This window comes from Barbus barbus, assembly GCF_936440315.1.
Source record: "Barbus barbus genome assembly, chromosome: 26".
In the NCBI taxonomy this organism is placed as follows: Eukaryota; Metazoa; Chordata; class Actinopteri; order Cypriniformes; family Cyprinidae; genus Barbus; species Barbus barbus.
Window position 1 is genome coordinate 17,646,936 of NC_136754.1, and position 11,822 is coordinate 17,658,757.

Genomic DNA, 11,822 nt, shown 5'->3' on the forward strand with positions numbered 1-11,822 from the left:
ATAGATGAATCCCTCTAATAAATGTCTGTCTGACTGAATGAGTGAATATTAAATATAACAGTTTTGTCTTTTTTAATGCTCATTTGATCTAAAGGAAGTGCCTCACTTCCCACCCATGCCTTTTTCTACAAAAATCATGTCTGTACGCTGTGTGTGCGCCTAACCGAGCATGAATGAGTGACTCGTTGTGTTTACACGTGTGTTATGCACACAGATAGCCATGATAATCATGTTGACCCCTCGACTTTTCCCTCCCCAAGAGATTATTCTACCACACAGTTAGCCAGCCTGCACAACAGGTGCTGACGGATTGATGGCTGGAGAGATGAATGATCGGTGGAAAAAGAGGGAGAGAGAGAGAGAGAGGGAGAGTGCGTAAGAGCAACTTAGATTCTCACGAGGAAAAAAATGGTACACGTTACTGGAGGAGTCACTGAAGAGAGAGAGAGGGAGAGGGAGGGAGATGAAAAAGTCAGTGAGTCAGTAGTGAGAAAGATTGTAATAAAGTGAGAGGGAGGGATGAAGAGGAGGAAGGTATAATTACAGAGAAAGAGAGAGGGGACAAACAGTGAGAAGCCAGAGAGGGAGAGAGTGCTAAAGAAAGAGTCAGAGAACTGTCTAACCCTGCCCACTTTCCACTCAACCATTCAACTCCGGCACGGGCAGCCGTGCACCGTCAGGTTTCTCCAGAGCGACCCGGAGCTCATCGACCTGCAGGAGGAACTCACCGGCGCTTCATTCAGCCTTCTTCAACTTTTATCACCATGACCGCTCCGCTCAGATAAGGATTATTTTGGACTGACTCCTGCTTTCCGCATCGATTTGACAAGCAAGCCAGCGCGGCGACTGTGATCTTGGCAGCGGAGCAGAACAGGACCGAGGTGTGAGTTTGCTGTCACTCAGGATGTCCTCGCTCACGCTCGTGACCGGAGTGCTGCTGCTCTCCGGCTGTTTGTCAGGGGGCTGCTCACCCACGCTGGCTGAGAGCGGCTCTCAAGGTGCGGGGCGGCCGGACGATGTCGTGACCCCCTGCCCGTCCTGCGCTCTAGCCCAGAGGCAGAAGGACTCGGAAGAGCAGACCGACATGGAGGAGGCGGTCAAGAGGCACATCCTCAACGTGCTGCATCTGAACGCCCGGCCCAACGTCACAAACCCGGTGCCCCGCGCCGCCCTGCTCAACGCCATCCGCAAGCTACACGTGGGACGGGTGAGTGAGGACGGCACGGTGGAGATGGAGGAAGACGGAGGGGGGCTAGGGGACCATCGAGAGCAACCTGAGGAGCAGCCCTTTGAGATCATCACCTTCGCTGAGCCAGGTGAGGGATGTTTTAGTGCCTCGTGAGGAAATGTGATGACATTAATAGCTTGTTTGGGCTGCTAAGTGATGAACTCTCACCTGTTGAGTGAGACGGAGGAGAAATGTTTAAGTGCAATGAATCTTTATGACTTAAATCCTTGGTGTGAATTTTAGTAATATATTGACAAGTATTACTACTTAATGTAGAAATAAAATACAAATATATATATATATATATATATATATATATATATATATATATATATATATATATATATATATATATATATATATATATATATATATATATATATATATATATAGAATTTATTTAATATATTTAAAGATGTACTAGTAACATTTTATAGTAAGGTTCAATTTATTAACATTAGGAAATGCATCATGTTATAATGAATTAACAATGAACATTAATTGTATAGCATTTATCTTAGTTATTTCTACAGATACTAATATGTTTACCTTTTGATATTGTATGAATTAACAATTGTTCATGTATTACAAACATGAATTAACAATGAAAAATAGTGTATTTATAAATGACCTTTGATCTAAATGCTGTAAAATGCTTTATTTTAATGCCTAATGTCTAATTCATTAACTGAACCTTATTGTAAAATATTACACAAATATTCAATATGACTAAATTTAATATAACTGATCTGAAGCAATGTTTAATTATGCATTAATTAATGATATTGTAAATTGGGACTTTTATCTAAATCCATGCCTCCACTATGAGTTCAAATGGATAAAAAGTACTTTTTTGGTTTCGAATTGTTTGAGTTGTTGCATAATTCACCCTGTTGTGAGCAAGGCTGTCCATTGGTTGTTCCTTCTTAAGATATACACCGCAAACGCTTGCAGTATATATGATGTACAGTGGATGTCACCTCAAATGGCTCCACTCAGACTACCGTTTCGAAGGATTGCTTTTAAAAAGCACTCAGGTAGGTGTTAGCGGAGGTCTGAGGGAGGGAGAGTCATCTTAAGGGGAACACATGCGCTGCAGCTGTGAAGTATTAACACTCTGACTGCGCACTGCTGCGGGAGGCTCTCGGCGCCGTGCTACTGATATGAAATGAGGAAATGATGCCCCTATTAGCAGCTATTGAATGGAGCCACTTAAACATCTTCAGTCCTGCCAAGCAACTGGAAACTGTAGAGACAGTGATTTAATATCAAATGAACCCTTTATCACGGTATACATCTAAACTATGTTGAGTATTCACTTAAAATCTACTTGAAAGTATAGTTTACCAAAAAGTTTCAATTGCATCATTTACTCACCCTCACGTTATTTTAGACCTGCATGACTTTGTTTTCTGTAAAGCCCAAAAAAAGATAGTTTGAAGAATGTCAATGGGGTCCAATATTTTTGGACCCAAAATGTTATTTCAAACTGTTTTTTTTTTCAGAAGAAAGTCATGCAGATTTGAGGGCAGAATTTTTATTTTGGGTGAACTGTCCCTTTGAGGAACCAATTCTTGTTTTCACAAAGTATCTCTCATGTTAATTTTCATACAGTTCATACTATCTCTAATGTTGGGCTTTTGACTCTGAAAATGTGTATGTGCTGACCTGATGATATGCTATTCATGCCATGTCGCTAATGATAGAGTAGCCAATAGAACAGCCTATTTTCGATGATTCCGAAAAAAAGCTGAAAATAACAAACAATGCTCTTTCTTATTTGAAAATGCTTTTGGTGCCGCCCGTAACAAACACTACTTCCCAGTCGGTTCAATAAACTAAGTCTGGGATGGGAAGATCCACAAGTACATTCCATTTTTAATTGGTTCCTCATGACTTATTTATAACAATGTCACTGATCCACAAATCAGCATGACACTGCTGTAAAAAAAAAAGCTAACAACATTTGCCTGAATGGGGTGCGGAAGCGGATGGTTGAAGCGGTCCAAACTCATGGCATCTGGGTTTTTTACGCAAAAACAATATAGCAGTGTTTCTAAAGATAACAAGGCTGACCTATCTTTAGACCAGCACCGGCCATGATGTGGATTGGCAGTCACATCTGATTCTTATACACAGATTGACCACCAACAGTCCCACACAGGCTTAATGGGACGATTTCCACGGCTCATTAATTGCAGCTATCATCATTGAGCGCAGGAAGGAGCCAGCAAACGTTTGACGGCGTTGTCTATTGTGCCTGTTTGCTTACATAAATGTGCATTATGCCTTGATGCTATAAATAGATATTTTGAATGAACCTAAGATTAAAAAAGGCCCCTCAGAGCCTTTATGAGATTGCAGGGGTGTTAATGATGCTCCAGGGAATGGAGGGGAGAGGGATGGGGTGGTTTGATCCAATTCAAAACCCACAGGGCTGTTAGCTGGCCATAATTGCTCCATTCATCAAAATATGGGACCCAGTAATTACTCTAGGCTGCTCTGTTGGTGTGTGGAATCGTCGGGGTTTCTTTGAAAGTATCTTAGTGAAATAGAAAGATCATTGAGTTTGTTTGAAATGTGCAAAATCATAAATCTAAGGGATAGTTCACCCAAAAATGGAAATTCAGTCATTTACCCTCAAGTCCTTCCAGACCTGTTTTTTTTTTTTTTAAATCTGTGGAACACAAAATTAGATATTTTGAAGAACATAAGGTGTTTAACAACATTGGACTTTCATTGTATAAGCAAAACATTTAAAAATATCTTCTTTTGGGGTTTGCAGAAGAAAGAAGGTCAAACACGTCTGAAATCATTGCATTTTTGAGTGAACTATCCATTTACTGACATTCCAGTGCCAGTTCTGGTCTTCTGGGAAGGATCTGTTGTGATGCACTCACAAAGATCTCTAAACTGTCTAAAGAAATGGGATAAGAGTGGGAGTGACACACTGCAGAAATTCAGGTTAAGCACAGCAGCTCTTCACTTATTTAGACATTGTATCTGAATCTCGGGCAGTTTTGCTGATCTGGTGTGGATAGCTTGGCCTGTTGCCTCTCTGAGCCGCGTCCTGAAACTGCTTAGAAGTTGACCGATGCATTACAGCTGGTCTTAAAGTTCTTTGAGGCTTACTCTGAGGGATGTTAACTATTTATTTCCAGCCCTGACCCTTGTGTCAACCCTGTCTCCTGGCGATTCATACCCGAGGCTTCATTATTAGGGGACAGACAGGTGATAGCTTTGTATATTGTACGAGACAAAGCAGTGTAAGACAGTATTATAGGTAAATGCAAGATAGCACTTGATTATGTGATGAATATGTTTGTGTTGCGATCATCAAGTGATTGGGGATTGTGATATCACTTTTACATCCTGGTACAACAATACATCCGACTACAGTGAGGCTTCTTGTCAACACCAGTTTTGGGTGGATGCTGTTTTTTTATCTAACACAAAAGCAATTGACATTTGGTCTATTTATAAAGTAATTCAATGATCTGACATCAATTTTTAATACCTTTTAATTCAGTGATTCCCAACCAGTGGTACACGATCATTCAAAAGTTTTAGGTCAGTAAGAATCTTTTTCCATAGTTATTAATCATTTTATCCAGTAAGGATGCAGTAAATTGATCAAAAGTGACAGAAAATACATTTAAAATGTAAAAAAAAAAATGAATTAAAACAGAAAATGTATCATTGTATAACAATGATAAGAAGAAATGTTACTTGAACACATTCAGAATATTAAAATGATTTCTGAAGGATCGAGTGACACTGAAGACTGGAGTTCTAATGCTGAATATTCAGGTTCGTCATCACGGGAATAAGTTTTATAATGTTTCAAAAATATAAATATTTGTTTTTACTGTATATTTGATCAAATAATTGCTGTGAGCATATGAGACTTCTTTCAGAAACATTAAAACTGACACCAAACTTTTAAATTAGTTATTTTATACTTCGTTGGTTCTAAGGGTCAAAGGGGCTGCCAGAGATAAAAACAATTAAATTGCATTATTTTTAAGAAAATAAAAAATATCAATATTAAACTAAGTCTGTTTCTATATTTGAAACTGCTTTGGTTTGACAGGATGCTACTGATTGTGTGTGTTTTTCTCCCAAAGTGTCTGCTGAATTTAGTTTAATAAAGTTCAAACATTTAGTTTGTAGGTAAGCCAAAAAAGGTTGAGAAATACTTGTTTCAGTCCTGATGTCATCAGAAAGTGTTTACTGGGTTATCTCACGTCTCTTGGCAGTGTCATCTTTTTAAAAAGACCCACTACATGAATGTAACACCATGTAAACAATCCTTTGATCTTCTCTGATATTCGACATGCTCAAATAGTCAAGCTCATTGTGCATAAAGCAGATTATTTTAATGCAACTTGTCCTTGATATTGACAGTGTGTAGAGTCGCAGACACAACTGTAGCAAAATGTCAACATATAAAACAGATAAAGAATAGTGACAGTATGATAAGAGTGTACAAATAAGTGGAATAATTCAGTGTGTTACGTGACAGTGGGCACAGCTGACCTTCAACCCAAAACTGCAGTACAATGAGCTTCTGAAATGTCCACCTCACCCAGGCCTCAGAGACACGTGGCGTGCGTTTAAATCTACAAGAAAGACAAAACGACTACAGTGAACTTTAAGACTTACTCAGGAACCAAATGACAATGGCAAAAGTGCAGTTGCCTTTTTATGGAAAGAAAGGCCAAGTCTTTTTATTTGGTCACACACTGCAGCTCTTGTTCGAGTTAAGAGGGGTTCTGATAAGAGATCAGGCTCGATAGCGACACAAAGATAGAAAGACACATGCATCTGCAAACAGAAACCAGTGCTGTGCAGTTTCTTTCTCTGAAAACATCTGCAGCATTTCTACAATATGTTTACGGCAAAACATTGTTCATCCCCATTAACCTGCTGTATTCTTGATTTTTCATTTCTTGGCAGAATTTCCAGCCTCTACTATCAACACTCAAAGCAGAATTAAAAAGGTGTTGCAACTGATAAATTAACCAATTATGTGAAAGCATAAGAGAAACTTCAAACACATTCACATTAGTGTGGTGGCACTGCATTGTTCACTGATCTGTTTGACAACTTAATCCACAGAGTAAGGGAATATTGGCTTTAAAAGGGGTGTAATTCCACCAAACAAAATTTCAAAAATAATGAATGTTTCCACACAAATGCCGTTGGTTGTCCCAAACTCATGCCATTGAGTCGACAAAAATCTTTCCAAAGCTCCACAGACTCTGTGTGTATAGATTTGAGGGTGAATCAACCGCTGTGTTTGTCTCTGCGTGCATATTAAGTTGGAATAAGTATTTTAGCATCCAAACTACACACTTAAGCTTTAAAAATAGTTCTTCCTGTTATGTGTTAAGTCCATTCAGTGTTTCGTGGGAGTTTTCTGACAATGTGAGATTCAATGAAGAGAACAGACCATCCAGTAAAGTTACTGAGAGATCTCAGAGGCTTTCGTGAGCTTTAAATAGTAATTCATCCGGGCAGATTTTCATAATAGCCTGACAGTCGAGGCCCAGTTGAATAAACGGTTGCTCTTGTGTTCAAAAGTGGCTAGACGTGACAGAATGCAGTGACGTCTTAAAACACTGCTCATGGCGCGAGACGCTGAAAAAAAACAAAAAAACAAGACTCATCACAATGGTAAAAGATTTCAGTCTGGTGCATGTTTACATTGACAAACAATTAAAAATGCTCTAGTCCTGTGTGAATTTACTGTATTGACCCATCTTTAGTTTCATAGATCACTATTATATACAGTGTCATATGAGATGACTAAAGATAAACTTGCAACTGTATTTGTCTAGATCTAGATAGATATCTCAGTACCACATTGACGAGCATAAAAGATCGAGTTTTAGAGAAGGTCTTTTCACAGCTATGCTGGACTGTCCTTTATATCAGATAACACGGGATTTATTTAATGTAGACATGCTGACTAAACAGTTAAATTAATAGCTGTCCTGTTGAGGAGGGGTTGGCAGAGATCATTTTAGAGAGTCAGTATGTTGTGTCTGTAAATCAGCAATGGTTACTGATGCTGAGCTGGCTTATAGCAGTCATGTGCAAGTTATAGGGAAGGCCCTTGTCATAACATACATGCTTTATGTACACAAATGGAGTGCCAGGATTTTAGAAGCAGGAAATGTTTTTATGGACTGAGGCTAGGTGTTGACGAAGGACTGCAGATGGTGGAGATTGACCGCAAAAAGAACATATCCTCTCTTACAGAAAGAGAGAAACAGTTTAGTGTAGCAGGCGTTATGTGTGCTCTGATCATGTTGAGCTGGTGGCTCTAACAGAGAGTTTGTCATTAATAAACTGAGCCACACAGAATCTCTGCATGAAGATCACCACTGAAAAATTGGCAGATTTCCACAGAATTGGAACAGCCACCATTCACAAAAGTCTACACATTCCCATCATTTGACTTTTTGTTTATTAGTTATTTTGGCTAAACTGATCATACTTTCTGTAACTAAGAGGGGAGTACCAGGATTTTTTTTTTTTAGTTAATATTGTTTCCATTTTATTTTCAGTTGAAAGTTTAGGTTTCACTCTTATTAATTTTGATTTAATTTTAGTTATTTTATTTTGTTTTTAGTTTAATTTTACATATGGAGCTAATTTCCAGATTTGTATCCTTACATTTCTCATTACAGCTGTTGTCATTGCTATTCATTTTCATGTTACTGCAGGTGCGCTTTAAATATTCTATGTATCATAAACCGAAACAAAAATAGATATATTTTTAGAATTCAGTCAAAAATAAAATAGTTTAGAATCATAAAATGTATTTTAGTTTTTTGTTGTTTGTTTATTTTTTAAACAAAAAATATATTATGCCTTGCACACTTGCATCAATCATTGGTTTGTGGGGTGGAAATACACATTTGTCGAATTTTTTCTATTTAAACGTTTTTTTTTTTTTCATTTATCATTTTTTATTTGTAGAGTACTCTCAATTCCATTTTTAAGTCCATTCTGGATAATTCTGTGGATTTTCCTTCAAAATCTGCACAGAAAATGTTTGAACCTCTTCTTCCTCTTATTTCACTTTCTTGTAAGATTTTCAACTTGTACAAAGTTCAAATGTACTGTGTCATTAAAACTCAACAATGCAATCGCAAACATAAAGCTAACCAATTGCCTCATGTGCTTCATCCACAGGAAATGCCCCTGACATCATGAAATTTGACATTTCTAAAGAGGGCAGCACTCCGTCCGTGGTGGAGCAGGCCAACGTGTGGCTGTTTCTTAAAGTTGCCAAGGGCAGCCGAGGGAAGGGGAAGGTGTCTGTGCAGCTCCTGCAGCATGGCAAAGCTGATCCAGGCTCTGCGGACGGACCCCAAGAAGCGGTGGTGTCCGAGAAGACCGTGGACACGCGGCGCAGCGGCTGGCACACGCTACCGGTGCCCCGCACGGTGCAGACCCTGCTGGACGGGGACAGCAGCTTGCTCAGTCTCCGCGTCTCCTGTCCCATGTGTGCCGAAGCTGGCGCCGTGCCCATCCTGGTGCCCGCAGACAGCAACAAGGGCAAAGAGAGAGCACAATCTCACCGACCCTTTCTCATGGTCATGCTCAAGCCAGCCGAGGAGCACCAGCACCGGCGCAGCAAGCGCGGCCTGGAGTGCGACGGCAAAATCCGCATCTGCTGTAAAAGGCAGTTCTACGTCAACTTTAAGGACATCGGGTGGAGCGACTGGATCATCGCTCCGTCTGGGTATCACGCCAACTACTGCGAGGGTGACTGCCCCAGCCATGTGGCCAGCATCACGGGCTCTGCCCTCTCCTTCCATTCCACTGTCATCAATCACTATCGGATGCGCGGGTACAGCCCCTTTAACAACATCAAGTCGTGCTGCGTACCCACGCGCCTACGGGCCATGTCCATGCTCTACTACAACGAGGAGCAGAAGATCATTAAGAAAGACATCCAGAACATGATAGTGGAGGAGTGTGGCTGCTCATAAGACACCATGAACTCCTAACAAACACTTTAATGTTGGTACAAAGCACATATCAGAGGATTGGCACACAAACCTTGAACTGCAAACTCGGGCGACCTATTTGTTTCTAGATAATTCCAATAGGACTGATTATTGGAGCGGTCTTTGTGGCACTTTCATGTAAAAATGACGGAGGAGAATAAAGCATAATATATTTTTTTTAATGAAGGGAGACTGAGAGAGGGAACGGGTGCATGGGTCAAAGTGTCAGCCCTGATTCTCTGCACTGCAATAAAGAGACTTATTTTGAAGTGTGGAATTATATATTCTGAGAAGAAGAAGAAAAAAATCATGCAACTCTATGCAAGTCAAGTATTATTACTGGATGTTCTTTTTTATTATTATTATTATTTGTCTTTTAGCTTATGTTTAATGTTGTTTTTGTCATCCCTTTTCTCACAGACAAAAAATAGTAATTTTTTAGTACATCTTAAAAGAGGTAGTTCAGTTTATTTCATTTTTCTTAAGAAATACTTGAACAAAAATTAGTTTGACCAGCTGCTGGAGCCAAACTACATTATTATTGTTATTATGATTATTTTATTATTATTATTATTATTATAATCACCCATATTATTATTTTTCTCCTAAACATTCTGAATGTTGATGAAAAGTAATATAAAATTGCACTAAGCCAACATTCGTACCATGTGAGGCCCAGAGCATTATGGGTCACATTCTAGTTGCCATATCAGAGTCTAGAACCATATGCATTTGGAACTTACACATAGTAAACCAAAGACCATACACATCCCATTCTCAGAGCAAATCCCTAAAAAGCCCGGCTCTGTGAATTATTTCAATTAGGAACAACTGTGTATGGCCAACATAATATACCATTAACTCAATATAGCACATAAAAAACTTTAATTTCTTGTTTGTTTTTTCCTGAAACAGCCTCAATGTTAAGATACTTTTTGCTCTGTGTTTCGACAGTGTTTGTCTCTACCAATGTATAACAAAGGTCTTCGATTCTGAACTGAAACCTAGCCTTCTCGACAGAAATATTCAGTAAAGAGATAGAAACAATGTCCTGGCAATGGCATCTGCTTTGTCAGATTTAAAGTACAAGACACTAAAGGAACTTACTGTGTTGTTTTATGTAGAGTTATGCAGCATATGGTTGTATGTTGTACAAATCAAAATATGTGCTTGTCATGTTTTATATCTAATTTATTTTGCAGCATATTCTTTGCTTCACTATTAAAGCTGAATTGTACAACTTCACCTTTTGGTTTAAGTAAGTAGTGTGCGTTTACTAGGCCAGTCGATGAGCTGTATTTCAACACTAAATGCAAGCTAGTTTGGCTTTTACTAAATGTAGTCCAATTAAGTATATTTTTTGCAGATCAACTGACAAATCTGACACGTTACCCCAAATATTAGCACTGCACAGCCAAAGCAGATGCTGTGCAAACTAGTGTGAACCCCTCGAGGGCCATTTCTGTCATTTTAGCCATTTTTAGCCTGAATATTCAGCTGTCTTCAGTGTCACATGATTCTACAGAAATCATTCTAATAAGCTGATTTGCTGCTTAAAAAATATTGTTGATATTATCATCAATCCTGAAAACAGTTGTGCAGCTCAATATTTTTTGTGGAAAACTTGATGATTATTATTAGAATTCTTTGATAATTCTTTGATAATTTGATAATTAGAAAGTTCAAAAGAACAGCGTTTATTTGAAATACAAATCTTTTGTTACATTTTAATTGTCTTTACTTTTGAACTATTTAATGTGCCCTTCCTTGCTGAATAAAAGTATAATTTTTTTTCCAAAATTTCTGAACAATAGTGTAAGTCACAAACCGATTTGTATTATAAGTAAGTGGTTTTCCATTTAACATAGTCAAAGCATAAAAGGCCTTCAATCAGAGATATGTGCACTTACAGAGGGACCTTGTCAGCACACCGGCATGCTGTGTCAGGACAAGAGATGTGACCCAGGGGTAGAAAGGTAATTACCGCTATCATCACTGAGCAAATAAAACCCCCACAGGTCCTGTGAAGCCTCTCAGAGGAGGACATAATCTCTTCCCCATAAACCCTTCATACCATTTAGAGCACAGCAACAGAACACGCAGCTGATTTATCACTAATCATCATGTGAAATAAATCTCTCGGCACAGAAACGCACAAAAAGATGACCAGAGATCACATGCTAACCAATCGTATCCTTTACCACTGCGGCCTGTGACAAGCACTTTTATATGACTTCTGCCTTTGAAGATCCAGTACAAAATATAGGTCAAGGTCAGTTCTCTTTTGAATTAGTTTTGCAAACTTTACAGAGACGGTCTTTTAGCTTGGACATCTTGACGTCTGAGGCTTGAGGGTGTTTACATGAGTCTTTAATTATCCGCCTATATAAACAAACAATACATGCTTTGAAATAGTGCATGTGTAATATTGCTGGTGACTGTTATCCAATGTGTCACACATGCATACGTGCCTTTATAGTGCCATAAAAGGCATTCGCATCTTTGTTGGGTCTACTTGTGTTGATAACTCTACATCCTCTGGTAACATTCATCAGGATCCATTAAAA

The 11,822-nt window shown here is 38.9% G+C and overlaps 1 protein-coding gene across 1 annotated transcript; it reads left to right on the forward strand.

Annotated features, from left to right (window-relative positions):
* The first annotated feature begins 575 nt into the window (after positions 1 to 575).
* LOC306846362 (inhibin beta A chain-like) lies at positions 576 to 9,546 on the forward strand. The gene is made up of 2 exons (XM_079379685.1): positions 576 to 1,316; positions 8,435 to 9,546. Exons 1-2 carry the CDS (start codon positions 905 to 907, stop codon positions 9,235 to 9,237), a joined length of 1,215 nt encoding a protein of 404 aa, XP_079235811.1. The 5' UTR covers positions 576 to 904; the 3' UTR covers positions 9,238 to 9,546.
* The last annotated feature ends 2,276 nt before the right edge of the window (positions 9,547 to 11,822 follow it).

Excerpts from the sequence above, each read along its gene's own strand:
- LOC306846362 (XM_079379685.1), top strand. The coding sequence starts at position 905 with ATGTCCTCGCTCACGCTCGTGACCGGAGTGCTGCTGCTCTCCGGCTGT. Across the intron at positions 1,317-8,434 it reads CATCACCTTCGCTGAGCCAG|GAAATGCCCCTGACATCATG; the intron begins GTGAGGGATGTT and ends CTTCATCCACAG.